The 20318-nt window shown below is 32.8% G+C and overlaps 1 protein-coding gene across 2 annotated transcripts; it reads right to left on the reverse strand.

The window, feature by feature from the left end:
* Positions 1-1236: 1236 nt before the first annotated feature.
* LOC121798294 lies at positions 1237-4691 on the reverse strand. 2 transcript variants are annotated; one of them, XM_042197217.1, is made up of 3 exons: positions 4420-4690; positions 3325-3493; positions 1237-2918 (listed from the first exon to the last, which is right to left on the reverse strand). In XM_042197217.1, the coding sequence occupies exon 3, from the start codon at positions 2754-2756 to the stop codon at positions 1608-1610; it is 1149 nt and encodes a 382-aa protein (XP_042053151.1). In that variant the 5' UTR covers positions 2757-2918; positions 3325-3493; positions 4420-4690; the 3' UTR covers positions 1237-1607. The 2 variants fall into 2 exon arrangements, with proteins under 2 accessions (XP_042053151.1, XP_042053150.1); XM_042197216.1 differs by lacking the exon at positions 3325-3493 and having other exon boundaries at positions 4420-4691.
* Between the last annotated feature and the right edge of the window lie 15627 nt (positions 4692-20318).

Raw genomic sequence — 20318 nt, forward strand, 5'->3', positions numbered from 1 at the left:
ATGAAACTATTATTGTATGGTAGTACTACATTTTTGGCCAAAAAATGCACTTTTTCGTCAAATGTTGTAGTGGTAATTTTTATTAGGCCCGATGCCCTGATCCAGGACATTACTAGGCCTATGTTTCAAGCTTATGTTATTTTTATAGGTAAGAATTGTCCAGGCCCGATTTTAAGCCCGACTGCTGCAAACCAACGCCTAAATTAGTATTTTATTTATAAAATGAGTTGTATTAGGTTGGACTAGTAATGCACAGTGTAAAACAAAACAAATAATATAGTAATTTCATTTTTGTAGGAGAGTACATCATTTGATAAATCCACATCAGCTTTCTGTGAGCTCTATAATTTTTCCTATGTAGAATTTTAACTAGGCGACGTGTTTTAATCGTAGTCGTGGATCGTTTAAATATTCGATATAATTTGCTTCCAATAAAGGTGTATAATCAAAATATACCTTGAATCACGTGGGATAAAACTATTAATCATCTACTTATGACTTACCAATACAAGTAAACAAGACCCCAACCCAAAAAGTACGATTTAAATATGGTAAAGTGCATTCTCACTAATTGTACATTTATCATGGAAAAAGAAGAGAATGGTAGAGTGCATTCTCACTAATTGTAAATTTATCGTGGAAAGGTACTTGATGAAGAGAAATTTATCGCTCCTTTTCAATTAAAAATGCATCTTTTCTTATTTCTCTTTCACTAGGATATTATTATCATTCCCTCCCCAAAAAATATGCACTTTGGGTTCGACACGAGTTTTAATTCAAAATTGATAAGGTAAGAAATAGGTACAGAGAAAAAGTAAATAAAGTATTGTTGGTAGAGAATGAGAAAGAATTTCCAAAATTAGAAAGTGCATATTCTTGTGGAACGGACTAAAAAGGAAAGAGTGAATATTCTTATGGGATTGATGGAACATATAGGTATAGTAATAGTATCCCTCACTGGAGTGAAAAAGAGAATCAAGAATGAAATTCATTTAGCAAAAATGATGGAAAACAAAAAAAAATAAAAATTAAGACGTGAGAATTATATTATCACACTATAAATTTATTATACCAGGGAGAACGCACGGTTAGTTGCTAACTACTGCACAAACAGGTAGTACAATCTTTAGCACAATGTTTCTGCAACATTTTTGGGGATGAAAAGAACATGCTTGTGCATGGAAAAATAAGTTGCAAAACACTTTTTTGCAATAGAAAAACGAGTAACTAAGGATATTGAATAATTAAAGGGATAGGTTGTTGAAGCAGGACCGTTCTGTCCAAAGTCAAGAGAAACAAGCACAGAGAGCTTGTTTCCATAATACAAGTCAATAATCATGACACCTATACATGAAAATATTTTTCATAGTATGCACCTAAAATTCTGGAAATACAAGGAAAAAACTTGATATCATTCTTACTCTACCAGGCATAATTAGGTCTCTATAGATACCTTCTTCTCGATGCAAGGTACTGGAATCCATTTACAACGCTAACCCAACAAGCTTGCACAATCTACACACGAAACTAAATCGATGTTTTCTGCTTGTATAACCATTAAGTTTTCGAGTTTCTCACCTTCATTCAGAGATTTACAATGCTTGGTGTCAGCTGGCCCCTGATTGTAGCATCGGGAAGAAACTCCAGCTATTCCGAGGGCCTGTTTCCTCCCTTGCAACTTCCTCACTGATCCACCACTCACAATCTACAGTGGATTTCTCCGAGACTTCCCCTTTTGGATTGTTGAAGTCGAACTCTTTGCTCGAACCTAGTGAGATTGTACGATGTTTCTGATGCAACTCCTCTCCCTCCCCTTCTGAAGGCACCCCTGGAACTTCATTTGCAGTATCCGTATTCAATTGCTCTCTGAAGCTATCTGCATTCTTGGTTGCTGAAACCTTCTTATCTGTTTCATCTGCTGTTGCCTCCTGTAGATCTGCTGATGCGTTTCTATGAGACGGGGCTGGCTCCCTCATGATACAAGTAGGAATGTCTTCACCGAATAGTTCAAAAGAGACTCTATGATCAACTACAAGATTATCATTTTGAGATTTATGGTCTGAGTTGGCAAGTGATGCCACTTCATAGATTTGGTTCTCCAGAAGGTGGCCATCTCGGGATGAAGGTTCCCCACCATTAGGTGTCAAAGCTCCAGAGCCTAGCCTTGAGCCCCAACCATTTGGAGTTAATGATCCAGAACCAACTCTTGAATCCCACTTATAATTTGGAAAGTGTTCATACCCCAGAAATGTGGGTGCTTCTCCCACCCTAAATTCCACAATAGACCGTTTATCAGGGAAGGGCGATGAGGTTCCAGAAGTGGACATTGCTGAGCCAGGTGACTTAAGATGACCACCAGGGCTTCCTGGATACTGATAAGGTTGGAATTCATACTGGGATAAGTTGTATTTCAGGTTGGTGCCACTGTTTCTCCGATTCCGTGCAAGTGATGATGATAAAAGCTGGGCAAAGGGAACTTCTGGTGAAGAAGGTGTTGTCATTTGTACCGATTCAGGAGGTGGCGTGAAACAAGCAGTTGATGGTTCAGTGGTGAAGGTAGAAAAGACAGGTGGTGATACTAACTGAGTCTCATGAGCATAGGGGCCAATTGAAAACATCGGTGCAGTTCCACCAGTAGACTGAGCATGAACTGAAAGGGACGCAAGGGACAGTACACCAGCTGGTGATTGAGTGGCAGAGGAAGGGTCCGATTGCAGAAAGGAAGCAGGAGAAGATGGAGGGGCTATGAATGGCATTACAAGGGTGGAAGGGCGGCTCCAACTTTCAGAAACAGGGGCCGCGACCCCGGCCCCAGGTGCAGCTGGTTCAGAAACAATAACAGCATGACCAATTCGTTTGCTATGTTTGTAAGGACCAAAACACCAGTAGATGCTCCAACAGCTACCCCATCTTCTTTTCTGGATTCAAACAAATGCAAGCATGATCAGTTATTACATCTTCTATTTCTCAATGTTTTAGTAGCTAAATATATAAGAGCAGTTTGAAAAAGATACACACCATGCATGCCAACAGAAAACATCTTCAACTATCATTGAAACTCAGATCTATTTTAAAAAACTACTCACTAGAAGTACAAACAGCCCCAAAGCTTCTAACACAAAACAATTACATCCACAAGACGTTCAAGTGAATATCAAAAAAAGAAATCAAGATTTATACTGTTAACAAACTTATCCACTCTTAGCAACACAGGAAAGACTTAATTATTAGCCAGATTATAACACTATCCCGCCTCCCATTATGTTTTCCTTAGAGTAATTAATTAATACATTCAAGCTGTCTCCCAACTTTTCCAAGGTGCACCTGCTATGTCCATCTCCCCACTCGCAATTTTCATTTTATTGTAGAGTGCCTGTACGCGACTTCACGTATTCAGTAGCTTGTGGTTTGCTATACATTTCTGAATTCTCCATATTCACACTTCAATGCCATGTTTTTGACCTCCCCAAGGGACATTCTCCATGATATGAACCTTGCAAGAATGACGCAAGTCTGAATTATGCTCTTTTACCTTCTACATAATAAAATCCATCAAACATCCTTATCTCAACATTTCTTGTATTGTGATTTTTTCTAGCCAGGTTGAACCATAAGATAACTTCACCGCTCTTTGGCACAAAATAGTTTCTTGCTTATGCTGACTGTGAGAACCTTATTAAATCAAGACATAATATCAAAATACAGGCTAATATTGGTCTTCTGCTCCAATCCCTACAATTATTCTTCAAGAGTGTTACATCTAAAGAACATTCCAGAAATTGGCAACCCTTATGCTTCAACTTCAAGAGATCATAAACTCAATTTGATCTGTGTCACAAATAACTAGGTTTTGGTAGCAATTGAGCTGGGGAAATATGGGGAAAATCAAAAGTCTTTCCAATCTGAGTTCTGCCAAACTTTGCAGTCTGATCTCTCTGCTAAAAATTATAACTGATGTTGATGTTATGGTCATGGTGTATCAAGGAACATCACACATAATTCACAGCTCAAAGACATGTATATAAATTTCTGAAAAATACAACTACTATCTGTAATTTTCAAATTAAGGTCAAATTTGGCTGCCACTGTACACTTTAACTCGGGGGAGAGAGGCTATATCCTCTTTCTCCTTTTTCCAGTTAGATTTCTTTCAATTATATCGCAAGCTTTGCAACTATAACAAAAGTAATTTCCATCATTATATCAAAAAGATTCCATTTACAAATAAGTCGATCTAAAAGATTCAAATTACCATCAAATCTAATTCTAGAAGTTCATCACGAATAAGCGTTAGCAACCAGAATTCCCGATCAGCAAAAATCAACAAAAAAAAATACCAAAACAGCAAAAATCGACGCCGAGAATCACATACCAGGACAATTCAGTGAGCAATTCAACAGAAAACACACACACACGCACCTGAACAGTGGATGGCTGAACTCTGCTTTCAGCGGTAACAATTGCGGTGGCAGCAGCATTTACGGTATCCACGCTGTTGTGCACGTTGCTCATGGTAATTCTCAGCCGTGGCCACGGTTAGACGTCAGATACCGGCGATTGGAAAGCGCGTTGGTGCGGGGGCCCGGTGGCTTTCGTCGGAAGTCAATCAAAGAGATGGGTGTGAAGCAAAAGCAAGATCACATGGCATATTTCAAGAGGCTGAGACACAAACACAAACACAAACACAAACAAACCAAGTAACGGCGACTTTATAGATGAACCCACAAACAATTATTTTCTTTTTTTGCCCTTTTGTTTATATATATTTTTATAAACAGTCCCATTTTATTTGTGACTGAAGTTATTGCGCAATAGTGAAAATTTTTAAGTGACGAAGTTATTGCGCTTGTTTTAAATTTAAAATCCACTAATTCAAATTTACATTCATTTCCGGTCTGACATTTCAACCTTCCTAATTTGATCTTCACATATTTTTTTACCTAATTTTAAAACATAAGTATGTTACTATGTGAGTGTTTACTTTTAACTATCCATAAAATAAATTATTATTTCTATTAGTATTTAAAGGTTCTCTAGTGTTACCAATTACCATTGCGTCAAATAAATTAGCCCAAATGATAATCCAAAATCGCAATACATCTAAGTAAATAAGGGGTTAGATTAGTAGTAGTATGTGTTATCTATCTAGACTAATTTTAGAAAGTAAACATCTTTTATGGTGGTGTTCGTTTCCTAAATAAAATAGAAATAAAATATAATTTAGGATTGAGTTGTGAAATGATTTTAATTGGAGCATGTTAGGTATAACTAATTATTCATCTATCATTGAATTATGAGATTAAATATCATGAATCAAACACAATACACATTTAATCCCGAGATACAATCATACAAATCGAACACCTCATATATCATATATGTATCGATAATTCGGTATGCTACCTAAATATAAGATGACAAAAAAAGCAAAAATAATCTTTTTAGGGTCTATATGTATCATATGCTACCTACGTTAAAAGATGCAATAACATAAGTATATGTAATTAAGCTTCTTAAGGTGGTTAATATTTTGAAAATATTTTATTTGAATTTTAAACGATGAAATTCAAGGTAAGTTAAAGATTCATCATGCATTTAATTGGTAAAATCTTGATTTCACTTAAATATCCATTTTTATTTTTTTGTACTAGTAGTAACATTTATCATAAATTTACATTAACACGATAATAATCTACACTCACTTTTCGAAATTTGCAAAATGGTAATTCTACTCAATGTACGTGCGAATCACACAAATATCAAGAGTGATATAGACCTTGAATTTTCTAGCTTAAAAATATTCACACTTAACTATTGAAACTATTCCCTCGCTTGTAACATCCAATAAGGCATATTTTGAATTAAAAATATATTTGTGCATGTGGTGTGTGTGAAATTTGATGATTGATGAAAAGGGTGGGAGAGTAGCATTTATTTAATTGAAAAAACAAAAGATGGCAAGGTTCTCTTCATGTGGCTGTTATTTTGTAATTATGCGAGTTGGTGGGGTTGATCAAGGATTATAAAATTAATTAGGATATGGTGCTTTTTGGTGTTTTGCGGATAGTGTGAGGTTCGAAACGCAAATAAGAATTGCAAATTGACAAATTAGCCGTCATCCTTACGCCGGCGCCGCGCAGGATAAGAGTAGGAATCGGCTATTAATGGCAAAATTGGTGCCAGGTGGCAGAGGGTGCGCAGTTAATGTGGCGTATGTTTGGTTGGGTGCGCCCACTGCGTTACAAATTTAATTCCACGTCACGGGACCTTCGTGAAATTGGTGGCCTTTATTGCCAACTCATCGTCGAATCAAAACTAATACTAAATAATTAAATACTCCTTCCTGAACAAACTAGTAGTAGTTCGCTAATTCTACTGAATTGATTACAACCTTTTGATAAATTTGTGTTTAGATTATTAACAACCTTTCTTGAAGGGGCAAAAGAGGAAACCTCCTATTTCTTTTCTTTTTTATGATTACATTGAGTAAGAAAGAGAGTTGTTGCATTTGAGAACAAAACAAATTAAAACAAATTAATTATTTATTTATCGTTGGATCATTATCTATTTTGTTCATTTGGCGTGCACATTATTTTTTGAGCGATTTAAATTTGGATTTGTATATGATCATATAGACAGATCAAACAAAACTTTATTTATTTGGTAAGAGACTCGGATTATTAGCCATACAAATGGGACATGAATGACCATTTATTGTCATTTTAAAGTTCAATAATAATTGTATAAAATCCACAAAATCAATGCAAAGACACACATAAAATTGAGTGGTAACTAGACTTTCAACATCGAAACTATCCATCTTAAATTGTTATTAGCTGAAATTTAGGAGGCTTGAATCATGTTAAAATATAGATTTAATAGGCCTAAAAACAGTGTATTTTCCCTAATTTAATACTACTATACTACTACTACTACTATCAAATACTCCCTCCGTCCCGGACTACTTGCACTTATTTCCTTTCTGGGCGTCCCAAGTTATTTGCACTCTTTCCATTTTTAGTAAAAATTATCACCTACAGCCGCAATTGTTGACTTTGCTATACACTCATTCCTTAATCTCCGTGTCGAAAAGGAAATATGCGAGTAGTCCGGGACGGAGGGAGTAAGAAATAACAATATTTAATGTAAGCTTGGAAATTAAATAGGGATGGGGCTTTTCGTCAAAAGCATTCACGTGCGTAGATGGAGATGCGTGGAAGGATGGTGTTATCTAGAGAGAGAAAGTGAGATGAGTGTTTAGGCCTCGTGTGATAGAAAATGACACACTTTTTTTATTTTTCTCATTACAGATACTTTTCCCTAGTTTAACTACTTTTGCACGAGTGGTTCCACCTCCACATTATCTCTTTCCCTCTTTGATAAAGATATCACAACTTCCACCACTCCATTCTCCTTCACCCTTCCAAGAAACAACTCTTCTCAATTATTCTCATCTAAAACTATCTTATTCCCAAATATTTGAATAGTACTACAATCATAAATATTAGGGTTGTTCGATTCTCATTTTATTTATGACATGTCCAATGTTATCTATTGTTCAATTGATTTTTCTCGAAATTCGACCTATGACAGTGCCTCTTGGCTTATTTCTTAAATGCTAATACTTATTAAATTGTCTCTCATGATTAATCATTTTACCTCCGTCCCTATGACCATTTTAATACTATAAAACAAATCTTATTTTAGCCTATTTCATATTATGTCTTTTTATATTATCTTATGTAACGAACCAAATGCCATCTTAGAGAATTATACTCTTTGCAGACATTCAAGCAATTACTATTATTAAGCAAATGATCAATTTTCATTTTTTTAAGTAAAGATAAAAAAAATATGATGGTAATTACATCAATTTTTTGTGGAGTTTTATTATTACTAATTCTAATTTTTATGACTTAACTACGATACAAAATTTTTATAAACACATAGCTAGATTGTAGTAGGAGTAGGATTATTCAATCATGCATGTCCTATAAATTTGAAATTGATTATTTTATGATTTATGCAAATCATACTCCTTTATAAGCAGACTACCTTTGATTGAAGTGAAGACTGGCTCTTTATTGCCCAGAAAATAAATTTTATAAAAAACGGTTATGTTGACTAAATTGCAAATTGCAATAGCGTTCCGACAAGCCGACAGTTGTATATGAAAGACAATTAATCAACAACAAATTAGTAGAGTTGCGATTAATGAATTATAATAAACTTGTTTGCCTTAAAAGGGTTGCAATCGACGCCTTCAACTATGTGTGATGCAATTCAAGTCATATTAATCGGTCTCATGCGTCAAACAATAAAGTGAAAATGATGGAATTAAATAAAAATATTATTTGAATAATAGTAGGACTCCATTAAACAGATAAGAGAAAGGGATAGAAGAATTTAGTTAGAGAGTACTAGTGGTTTGTTGATACCTCTCTCTTATTCATACTATATTTTACTTTAACAAACTTTCTACATAGATTTCATGATGCTTTTTGCTAATAACTGCGATTGCCTTTTTATCCCACCTTTTTCACCCCCACGAACTGCAGTAGTAATCATCATCACTTTTTAGGCCCATCTCAGGAATTCCAAAGAAAATATTTTAACATAAAGTCGTAGCCTTCCTTATGATTTTCACATAGAAAAATACTCCTATGTAGGAAAATAAAAATAAGAAAATTAAATAAATTTGGTGGGACCGAAAGAGACGTGCATCCACTGAGACATCTCACAAACTGACCATCTTATGGCCCCACAAGACAAAAGTTTAACCAGCATCCCACATGTTGGAGTAGGTAGTGCTTCATCTCTAATTATTCTTTTCTCTTTTATTTTAATCATTTTTTTAATGTTGTGGGATACTATATCGCATTCCATAAGATCGAGAAGAAATTTGACTTTTCGCATATCTTTTATTTGATTTTTTAGCCTCTTAGGGCCTCAGCCCATGAAGCATCTAGCTCTATTGCTTTCATTAATTAAGTTTTTTTTTATTTAATTATATATTTAGGTATGATTAGATTTACGACGCGAACAAGATTTGGATTTTGGATATTGCGACTTTTTTTATTATCTTTTTTAGTTATCATTTCACGCGCTACAGCACGAGTAGGAAAATTATCTCAAAATCCATAACTCATTCCTCCTAGACCTAGTCCTACTATAAAAGTTTCCCTTTTCAAATATTAGATCGTTATACTTATATGTAATTGAAAATAATTTCGGCATACAATATTCTACTTATTAATAAAAAATTACATATTAAATTTCCTCACTACATAAACTACTAAAAGATGGATTAGTTCGGGAAAAGGAAGAGTAAAAGCCAAAAATAACCTGAACATATGACAATTTTATGATTTTGGTCCATAACATTATCTTTTGAATTGTTTGGTTCAACACAATTGAAAATGGAGACCAAATTTAGTCCTTTGTGGACTGCACCGTTAAATTTAACAGTCTACTGCTATTTAGTTGATTTTGACCCGATTAGGTTTTGGATTAGAATTTTTTAAATTTTTCCATAAATTATATAGTCCTCCTATTAGTCTAAAAAAATAAATTTAAAGAAGATGATATCCTTTAAAAAGGCTAAAAATAAACTTAACCATAACAAAATGAAAATCAGATTTTTGTAAAGTAGAGGGGGCGCCGCCTCCTTCTTCTTCTTCCCCACTCTCGTCGCTGATTCTCTCACTCTGCCGCCTGTGCGGCCGTCGTAGCCGCCGTGCGCCTCCATCTCCTCCTATTGCTTTTTTTTTCTCCACAGCAAACTCACATCTCTCGGCTTCTCCTCCTCCTTCTCTTTCTAAAATCTCACCACCTTCAAGCTTCTACAATCCCACCAAGAGCGGTGGTGTGAATCTGTGCTCATTCTATTTTAGTTTTTCTTGGAATTTGATTTCAATTTGTGTAAATTGGATGTAGATTGCGAAGTAGATCTATGGATGCAATTTAAATTTATTTATTACTACTATTAATTAAGTTGAAATTTATATACACTAAATTGTACTCGACCAGTTTGATTTACCCATCGTAACTCTATATTGAGAAAAGTGAGAAAAATTTTGTTTTGTATTGTTTGCATTTTTTTGCAGTTAAAGTATTTTACATTTAAAATTTTCTGGACAAAATATTAGGTTATAATTAAGGTCTAATAAAACATAATTAGTAACTTAATCCGATCAAAATCAATTAAACAGCCGTTGACTGTTAAATTTAAACGGCGTCGTCCAACAATGACTAAATCTAGCCCATTTTTAATTGTTGTTGGACCAAATAATTCAAAAGATAATGTTTTGGACCAAAATCATTAAATTGTCATATGTTCAGAACCACTTTTGGCTTTTACTCGAAAAGGAATTATATTTTTTTTTTATTTGGCCAATGCTCGTAATTCTCTGAACTTGTTTCATTCTCTTGGTATAATAATCAATTTCCGGAATTGAAGGAATTTGTGCGACCAAAATGTTGGTAGTTTATGTTTTTGATATTCTCGTGTTTTGAAATGTGTTCTTTTTAGTGGAAGAGGAAAGGTGAATCATGTTAAGGTTGAAAAACCAAACAAAACACGTTTTAATTAATTCGTTTTTAGGATATATATAGAGCATTTAAAAAATTTCTTGTTTACATTTTGGTGGATTGAGAAACATAGAAAATTATAACTCTATTGTCATTTCGGTGGATAAGAAAGAGATAAAAGTAAACCCACTATCAATGATTTAAGTCCAATGCTCAAATACTCCACTTTGAGTAACTAGAATAATTGGTGGGCTCTGATATTATAACCAAACCAATAGTTGGTTAGTCGATCAAAATGAGGGACAGGGGGGAGAATGAATTGTAAAACTATAATTTTACCCAAAAAAAATTCATAAATAGATTTCAGAATAAAAAAAAATCATAAATAGATTTCAGAAAAAAAAAAATCATAAATAGATTTCAGAATACAACTATAGGTTTGTATTAATATTAGAAACCTTCTTAAAATGACAACGCAACAACAACATGCATTAGTATAAACATTACATTGCAATATAGTATATTATAACGCTATACTGCAATATTATGAATGCCACCAAAAATGTCTATACTGCAAAACTAAATAATCTATATTGCAATACGTCCATATTGCAGTGTAGCGTTTATATTATTGTTTTGTAGCTTTTATAATATTGCATACTACATTGTTGTCACGTTGTTACTTTAAGAGTGGTGTTACCTTAACGCACCCCTATAACTATATTTACTAATATAAGTAATTAGATATTTATTATAGTAGATAAAATATTAATAAAATTAATTTTAATTTAAAAATACAAAAGTAAAAAAATTGTAAATCACATAAAATACTTTAAATATCCATATAGTACGCATAGCATTTAGAGCATTAGCAATAAAGGGCCTTTCCACCCAGTGGTGGACGCAAAAAATTTTCCTAGTAGGGGCTGAACTTAGATTAGCAAAACAACCGAAAACTGGACATTTGATCTGAATCAACCAAACCAAAATTTAAAATGTTCATTTATTTTCCAGTTTTTTATTCAGGTTTAAAATTTTGGCTAATTTGATTTTTTTGGTTCGTTCATATATTAAAATTTTGAAAAACAAAAAAAAATATTATAAAAATAATACCAGTATATTATACTACCTAAAACAAATTCTATTTATGTTGATTTACATATGAAAAAAATTATGTAAAAAATTGCAATCACATTAGTATTTTAAGAATACATAAATATCTTATACTTACATAAAACAAGTCCAACATGTATCTAACCAAAAGATATCAATTCATATTTATAATTTTGCCATAATTGAATGAGAAAGAATATAAGAAAGAAGAGAAAAGTGAAAACAGGAGTGAGAACAAATATCCATACACCTAATATAATATTATTATTTAATATTTTTTGTTTTAGTTAGTCTTCTTCCCCAAATTAAATACGTCTTCTTCTTTCCTAAATACTCCCTCCGTCCCGCACTACTCGCACTTATTTCCTTTTTGGGCGTCCCAAGTTACTTGCACTCTTTCCATTTTTAGTAAAAAATTTCACCTACAGCCGTCATTTTGACTTTCCTATACACTCATTCCTTAATCTCCGAGCCGAAAAGGAAATGAGCGAGTAGCCCGGGACGGAGGGAGTATAAGAGAGCAGCCATTGTTACTCTTCTTGAAAATTTAAGTTCAGCCCCTTTTTACATTCAACTTGTAGTTATTTAGTCTGTAGCATCATTAATTTGGGAAGGGCTAATTACGTATTTTCGAAAAATTTTAAAAATTTAAAGTAGAAAATTCTAATAAAAAATGAATTGTGAAGGGCTTAAGCCCTCCCCCCACTCCTTACTGTGTCCGCCAATGTTTCCACCGCCTTGTGGGACAGTGGTCGGGAAGGCTCCCATTGCAACCGCCGATCCATGGGAGGGCTATCGCGGGCACCGAGAGCGGGATGGCAGTGGGACAACACCTATTGTGCGTTGACCGTCGAGCCGTCCCAAAAAAATTTTGAAAATTTTATTTTTACTCTACCTGTACAACTCATTGGACTTCATTTATTTTTTTATATATATTTGATAAACACCGAAAAATTAATTAAATTGGAGGGCTTTTGGAAGGGCAGTAAGAATGAGAGGGTTGTGATGATGCAGCAAGAGGTATTTTCGGGAGGGTTGTGGAAGGAATGTGGGAGGGCATATCCTGTTGGCTGTTGTGAATGAGCTAACACTTATATCGGTATTCAATTATTATAAATATTAAATTACCAATATAAATATTACTAAGTTAAGTTATATTTTTAGCTCAATTTGCCCGGACCCAAAACCAAAAATTTAGGATTATGCTTTACTCCATGCGGTCCCCATTAAATATTTCATATTTGACCGATGCGGATTTTAAAAAAATATTGACTTTGTTAAAAAGATGGATGAAAAAGTTAGTGAAACGTGAACTTTACTTTTAAATAGTAGTTTTATACTAATAATTATGAGTAGAATAAATTAGTGAAATGTGAACTCCGTTTACTAAAAAAATAACAAAATTAAAATGGAACATTTATTGGAGATCAACAATATAAGAAAATGTGAGATAGGCCGAGCCCAAGCAAGTTGGCCCTATTTTGACTTCCCTACTTGCACACCCTAATGAGCAGGCTTTCGGCTTTGCACATAGGCCCACTGTTGGGCTTCCTCTCATATGTATCGGCCCATGAAATAAAAGTATTCTCGAATAACCTCTCATTTTGGTCTATATATAAAAAAAAGAAAGCTTTATATTTTAACGTATACATATATTCACCTCATCTATACTAATATAAAAGGCAAAAAGGAGAGTTTTGGGCATAGTTTTGAATATTCATGAGTTTTTGGCATATTTTTAAATATTATTATTTATGTAGGAGTATTAGATAATTTCTTCCTAAACGTTACTAATATGGCTGAAAATTATGTAACCGCCGCCTTCCACGTTTGATAATAAAGTTTTAATTTTTAATGCAGTAATGTAATTGAAAAGTTATCTATATATAAAGGATTAGTTTTGGAGATATTTACAAGAATGTCATTTTAGGAGAAAAATTATGGAGTATTAATCTAATTAAAACTGTTTTTACTGAATTTGTAGAGTTTCAGTTATTCACAGATATTATTCAGGCAATCTTATGAAATTAAAAAAAAAAGCCTCTCATCATTATGCATTAAAGTTTCAGCCAACCGTTTCAGATTTAAATGTAATTCATGGCCAAACCAATCTTAAAGAATTCAAGAAGACAATGTCAAATAGATCGTCCATTTTTTTCTCAATGTTTGATAACACATTTTATGCATGATTGCATTTTAATTACAACAAAAATAACTCTCTGCATTAATGTGCATTTAATGCACAATATTCACCCCATACGTTTACAATTAAATCATAGGGAGGGAGAGAGGTGTCAGTCAATTATAACAAATAATATTGGATTAAATTCACTAAGAATTCGAAAAGTTACCCGTTTTCTATAAATTTGACTTGTACAAGGATGATTTACTGAAATGGATATACGAAATTTGATTCGACTTTGTTCTACAAAATAATTGAGTTATACCAAGCAAAGAAGCTTGAAGAATTGATGGATATTCATTCTTGCTAGGGGCAACTTCAACAATACTTCAACTCATTGTTGAGATTGAACTAGCTCCAACCATTATGCAAAGGTATCCTATTTCAATTATTTTGCTACAATATCTATTTTATTATGTTGAACTATAGCACTAATATCAAATATGTTTTTTTTTCTACTGTTGTAAATTTCATTTACACTATTGCTTCTTTTTTTTGCTGAATAGAGAAAGGGAGAGAAGTACCTGGTTGAGTTGGCCGGCGAGGTAGGTAAAGCATGGATAGGAAGATGTTTGTTGTCCAGTAAAAAAAAGACACATAAATATTTGGCGAAGAAAATGATAATGGAAGCTTTTTTTGCTAAGTTATATCGGCTAATAAAGTTATCGAATGTTCACATGTGCACAGATGAGTTAGAATTATAAATGTGTATAATTGTATAATTAGTGGCTGGTTATATGAATAGATTCCTTCTTGGAAATGTAAGTAATCTTAAAGGCCTCTTTAAGCACTTTCTTGATATGAGCATGTAAACAGATTTACAACCAAGATTCAGATAAAAATAACCTCTACTATTAGTAAAGATTATAAAGTAGGCCGATCCAATTTAAGATATCGAATACAGATCTAAAACCCCCCAAAATAGAATAAGTGATCAACAAAAGTAAAATTAAACTAGGACGGAGGGAATTTTTATTGATATTTGACTCATTTGTTGGTCATGATGAGTATATTTTAAAGTTGAAGGTTTAAGATTTAGGTTTCAAGGTTTGAGTTTTAGTGTATACAGTCACTATATTGCAATGAAATGAAGCTCGACTAGGAAGTGTCTCACCAGTGCAATCTTAAATTATAGTTTTTGATAAACAATATCTTAAATCTCATTAGTAGAAGTGGTAATTATACATTCTTTAGTTTTTTTTGTTTTGTGTGACGTAAATTTTATTTTATTTTTTTAGTTTGTATATCTTTATGATTTTAGATTTCGAATGATAATATTGTTTATCATTGTATAAACTTATTTAATAATGTAAAATACATGTTATAAAAATAAAATGGATCGTGCATCACACTTATTTGTTTGGTTTAATATTATTAATTAATAACAACTATACTAATGTTAAATTATGTATAATTCAAAAGTAATAAATATCTAATAATAAGTTAATTGAAGATATATCATCCAAAATACAGTAAAATGATTTAAATACTTACATGAAAATTATTTGTGCATCAATTAATAATTAATTGATGATATACTTTGCATTATACAAAGTAATAAAACATCTAATAATAAGTTAATTGAAGATATATCATGCAAAATACAGTAAAATGATTTAAATATTTACATGAAAAAATATTTGTGCATCAAATAATAAATCAATTGATGATATACGTTTCAAAATTAATCTTATCACATTTAAAATATTCACATCCTAAGAGAACTCACCTCATCTCATCCATCCTTTATAATTTGTACTAATAGTATTAGTAAATAAGTATAAAATTAATTAAAATAAATATTCAGAATGTGATCAAATAATATATATAGGGGTGCGTTAAAATGACAACATCTCTTAAAGTAGCATCATACCACAATTCCTAGCCAATCATTTGTACACGTGGATGAATAATCAGCTGTCATATGGCAATCATAAAAAATGCTTAGGGGTAAATTTTCTCGGCCAACAATATCCAATACACTATACAATAATTTTTTCTCGGCCAACAATATCCAATACGCTAGACAACAGATTGTTGTCTAGCGTTTATACTATTGTTGTGTAACGTTTATAATATTGCTGGATTGCTGGATATGTGGTGTCACAATGTCACTTTAAGAGATATTGTCATTTTAACATAAACTTTTATATATATATATATATATATATATATATATATAAGAAAATATTCCTAAAATCTGCCAACCTTACTATTTTCTATGTAATCATTCAATTCCAAATTTAGTAGATTGAGGGTATAATTAATGTTTTTAAATTCAGACTGTTTTAATTAGTTTAGTAATGTCAGTTTACGCGTGTGTTTATATACAAAGTATATTATTCAACATTTAATAATTTTCATTATGAGTTTTTAATTGTTTTTTATTTATTTATTGTTAATAGTGTTTCATTATGATATATTTTTAATTATATATTGTTGATGTGTGTTTGCAGTTTAGTTTTTGTAATATGTAAAAGATTTTTATTACTAATATTTATGGATTAATTATAATATATGATATTTCATTTAATATATATGCTACATAATTGCTTGGTATTATATAGATTTTGAATGAAAATATAATGTGTCGTGCAGCACGGGTGAGATACTAGTTAAAATAAATATGTAACCTCTCAGTACAAAATTTCGCAACCTACAGCACCTGAATTTGATCGATAAACTTAAAGTCCGACGGCGACACTGTTTCCAAATCGATTTTATTATAGCCATAAAATTTGGAATTGGAGCCGTAGTTATTTATTCATTATTTTAAAATGTAAGCATTAAAAAGTGCAGCGACGTCGAAATGCATCTCAAAATTACTAGTACTATCATAGCTGCACAGGGAATCAAATATATTAAGATAAGTAACCTTATTTTATATTCATAATATATGTATACACTCCCAAATGGAGTAAAATAGTAAATGAATCATTAAACCCCATGTATTATGATTAGGGATATGAATACGGATATCACGTATTGGGTTTATCCGAACCCGACCCGACCCGATACCCGTTGGATATTGGATGTCCAATATCCATTTTTTGGATTAGGTATGAAATTGAGTAATGAAATTTAAGATTATTCAAGTATTGAGTAACCACGTCAAATATAGGTTATTACCCAAATACCCGATTCATTAATTAGACTATTTTCAATACAAATTAATTTTATACTTTTGAAATATATTATTGATTGTTTCTATATGTGTGTAATAGAAGTACTATCATTTACATATTTCATAACCAATCTATACAATATATAAAAGGAGAGTTTTGGAGAAATTTACAAGATTGCCATTTAATTTAAAAATATATATTAAATTAAAAATTGTATAATCAAAGGCCTAAAAACGTGTGATTAAGTGGAGTGAGTGGGAGGTTTTACTATGTCATTTAAGTTTGGAGACACGGGAAACAATTAGATTACCTTCCATCGTATAATAAAACACATATCTTAATTTACTTATAATAATCCAATATCTACACTACCTAAAACAAAAATAATTATATATGTAAACAACAATTAGATATTAACAAATTTAGTATAAATTGACAAATAATTCAACACATGACATTACTTTATTAATATGATAATTAACCATCGGTGAAAAAGTGAATATATATTTTAATTTATTAGTTTTGAATAAATTTATTGTACACAGATTTATTAGTAAGAATTAGGACTTTTGTGATTTATTTCAATTTGTAAATTATAATTATATTTGGGAAATACACCATACACTTATTTGATTTGACTTTAATGATATTTTAATTTAAAAATTATATTAAATTAAAAATGTATAATTAAAGGCCTAAAAACATGTGATTAAGTGGAGTGAGTGGGAGGTTTTACCATGCCATTTAATTTCCGTTGCGGTGAAGTCGATCGTCGGTGCACTACACCTTCAACACATCATTGAAGAGGGGGTGAAGAATAGAGCACGTTTAAGTAGTGTTGTTGATCGGCAACGCCGAAATATGCGTGCCAAATCCATAGGCGGTAGTCGGCTACCGCCTTAAGGATAAGTGTTGGGCCGCCGCCTTTGTGGTCGCTTAAGTGTTGCCCCCTCCAAGCAGTCGGACAATTCTTCCACGTCCAATGCATGCAGTCAATGCTGCCAAGCATTCTAGGAAAGCCATGGACTGATTCGTGAAGACGAAGCAACCATTGGCAATCATCGGTGGTGGGTGCCCGAAGGAATTCATCACCGAAAGCTGCACGAACGCCCTCGCAATAATTTTTAAGGCAAAGGATTCAGTGGACTCACCAACATGCAAATACTCGTCGAAGAGGTCGGCCGTCTGCCCAATAGCGAGTGGTGTCGGATGGCACACGTACACTTCTGCAACGCCGAAATACTTTAACCGACCGGCTGCATCTGGACATGTTTGGAAGAATTCAACACGAGCGGGACATGTGTTGACAATACGCATAAACAAGCGCTTTGACATGCGAAAACGGCGTCTGAAGTAAGTAACTGCCGGAAACGCGGGGGTCGGCAAAATAGTCAGCAACGAGCCTTTAGTGGGCACCCTTCCGGTCATGATGGATTAGCGGCGAGTTGACCTAGTTGGTTGAGGAGGAGGGGCGGGGTATTCGCTGCGACATATGCTTCATAAGTGGCGCGATGTTGTTTTGTAGTATTCTTGTTCTTCCGCACTCGGCTTCCGCAATGAGTGGTGAAATCCATTTGAGGTTTTTGAGTGAGAGATGAAGATGTAGATAAGTTGTATGAAAAATATGAATGAGAGAATAATGGAGATGATTTGATGTGAAAAATAGATGATGAATGTGTGAATTTATAGATGATTTTAGGGGAAAAAATAAAAAATAGAAAAAATACAGAAAAACGGGCAAAAACGGGCATTTTTTTGGGATTGAGAATTTTTTTTATTTTTTTTGGGTATTATTTTTGTTTTTATTAAAAAAAAATTTCCAACGGATATGCCGTGGCCAATCACACTCTGTCACGTCACCTGCTCGCTGGCACAGACGTGCTCGATGCATCGAGCACGCCGTGCCAGCGGCGCGAGTGCAGCGGTGGACGACGTCTTCCGTGCCGCTGGCACGGACGGACGGACGCCGTCCATCTACCGTTGCAGATGCTCTAATGTATTTATTTAGTCCTGTTGTTTTCTCATGTTTTAGTGCATTGCAAGTCCGCTTCTAATAAATTTGCTCTGACTTTAGTTGACACCCCCTTCAATGACTTTTTATTAAACTTTTATTTGTCATACTATGATTTATCATATACTTCCATTATCTGCTATTCTTATTTATGAAAATTACGAGTATGAACGCATAGTTGATAAAGTATGAGGGAACAGGCTCGGAATAAAATAGGTGGAGTAAAATAGAAAAATAATGGTGAGAAAATTTCTACTATAAATGAAATAAGATAATTTTGATGGAATGGACTATAATAAAAAAATGAAATTTAATTTTTCATGGTGCAAGGAAGTAACATAAGTCTGCAATATTTTGTGTATTAATTAGAATATTATTTTAGTTTAAAGTTCAACACAAAAAAAAGTGTAATTTAAATGAATAACCATACCACGAAACTGAAACACGAGAAAAAACGGACGAAATATCAAAACATACTATACTATGAAATATTGTTGAAGACTGAAGTTCTGAAAATGTTATAAAAAAACATACTGAAGTTCTGAAAATAGACTAATTTATAGTACAATATTGATACAGCTAAGAGAATTGAGTCCACGAACAGTACTTGAAAAAAACTACTGGAGAAGTCTAAATTGTTCGCCTGCAAAAGAAAGTCCAAGAAAATGACTTTTTTCGCTAAAAATGTACTCCCTCACTCCACCCAAAATAATTTTTCGGTTAGATTACACGAGTTTTAATGGCAAAATTGATCAATATAACAAATAAATAGATAAAGTAGATAAAATGCTCTCTATCCCACTACAAGTGAGACATTTCTTTTTTGCCGTTGTTTTGTGAAGATGATAATAAATACTCTAGTTTAAGTGGAGATAAAGTAAAGTAAGAGAATAATATAGAAGAAAGTTGTATCTACATTATTCTCTTACTTACTTTATTTTCTTCACTCTAACTATTTATTATTATTTTTGCAAACAATGTCTGAAATAAAATGCTTCACCTGGAGTGGGACGAAAGAATACTCTAGTAAGAGAGAAATATAATAAAAGTGGTAAAATAAGAGAGAAAAAAATGGATGATAAAATATAAAAAAGAGAAATAGATAAAGCGGATAAAATAGGAGAGAAATGAAACAATGAAACTATTATTGTATGGTAGTACTACATTTTTGGCCAAAAAATGCACTTTTTCGTCAAATGTTGTAGTGGTAATTTTTATTAGGCCCGATGCCCTGATCCAGACATTACTAGGCCTATGTTTCAAGCTTATGTTATTTTTATAGGTAAGAATTGTCCAGGCCCGATTTTAAGCCGACTGCTGCAACCAACGCCTAAATAGTATTTTATTTATAAATGAG

This window comes from Salvia splendens, chromosome 4, assembly GCF_004379255.2.
Source record: "Salvia splendens isolate huo1 chromosome 4, SspV2, whole genome shotgun sequence".
NCBI classification, from domain to species: Eukaryota; Viridiplantae; Streptophyta; class Magnoliopsida; order Lamiales; family Lamiaceae; genus Salvia; species Salvia splendens.

Excerpts from the sequence above, each read along its gene's own strand:
- LOC121798294 (XM_042197216.1), bottom strand. The coding sequence starts at position 4,512 with ATGAGCAACGTGCACAACAGCGTGGATACCGTAAATGCTGCTGCCACC. Across the intron at positions 2,919-4,419 it reads TTCAGCCATCCACTGTTCAG|AAAAGAAGATGGGGTAGCTG; the intron begins GTGCGTGTGTGT and ends GTTTGAATCCAG.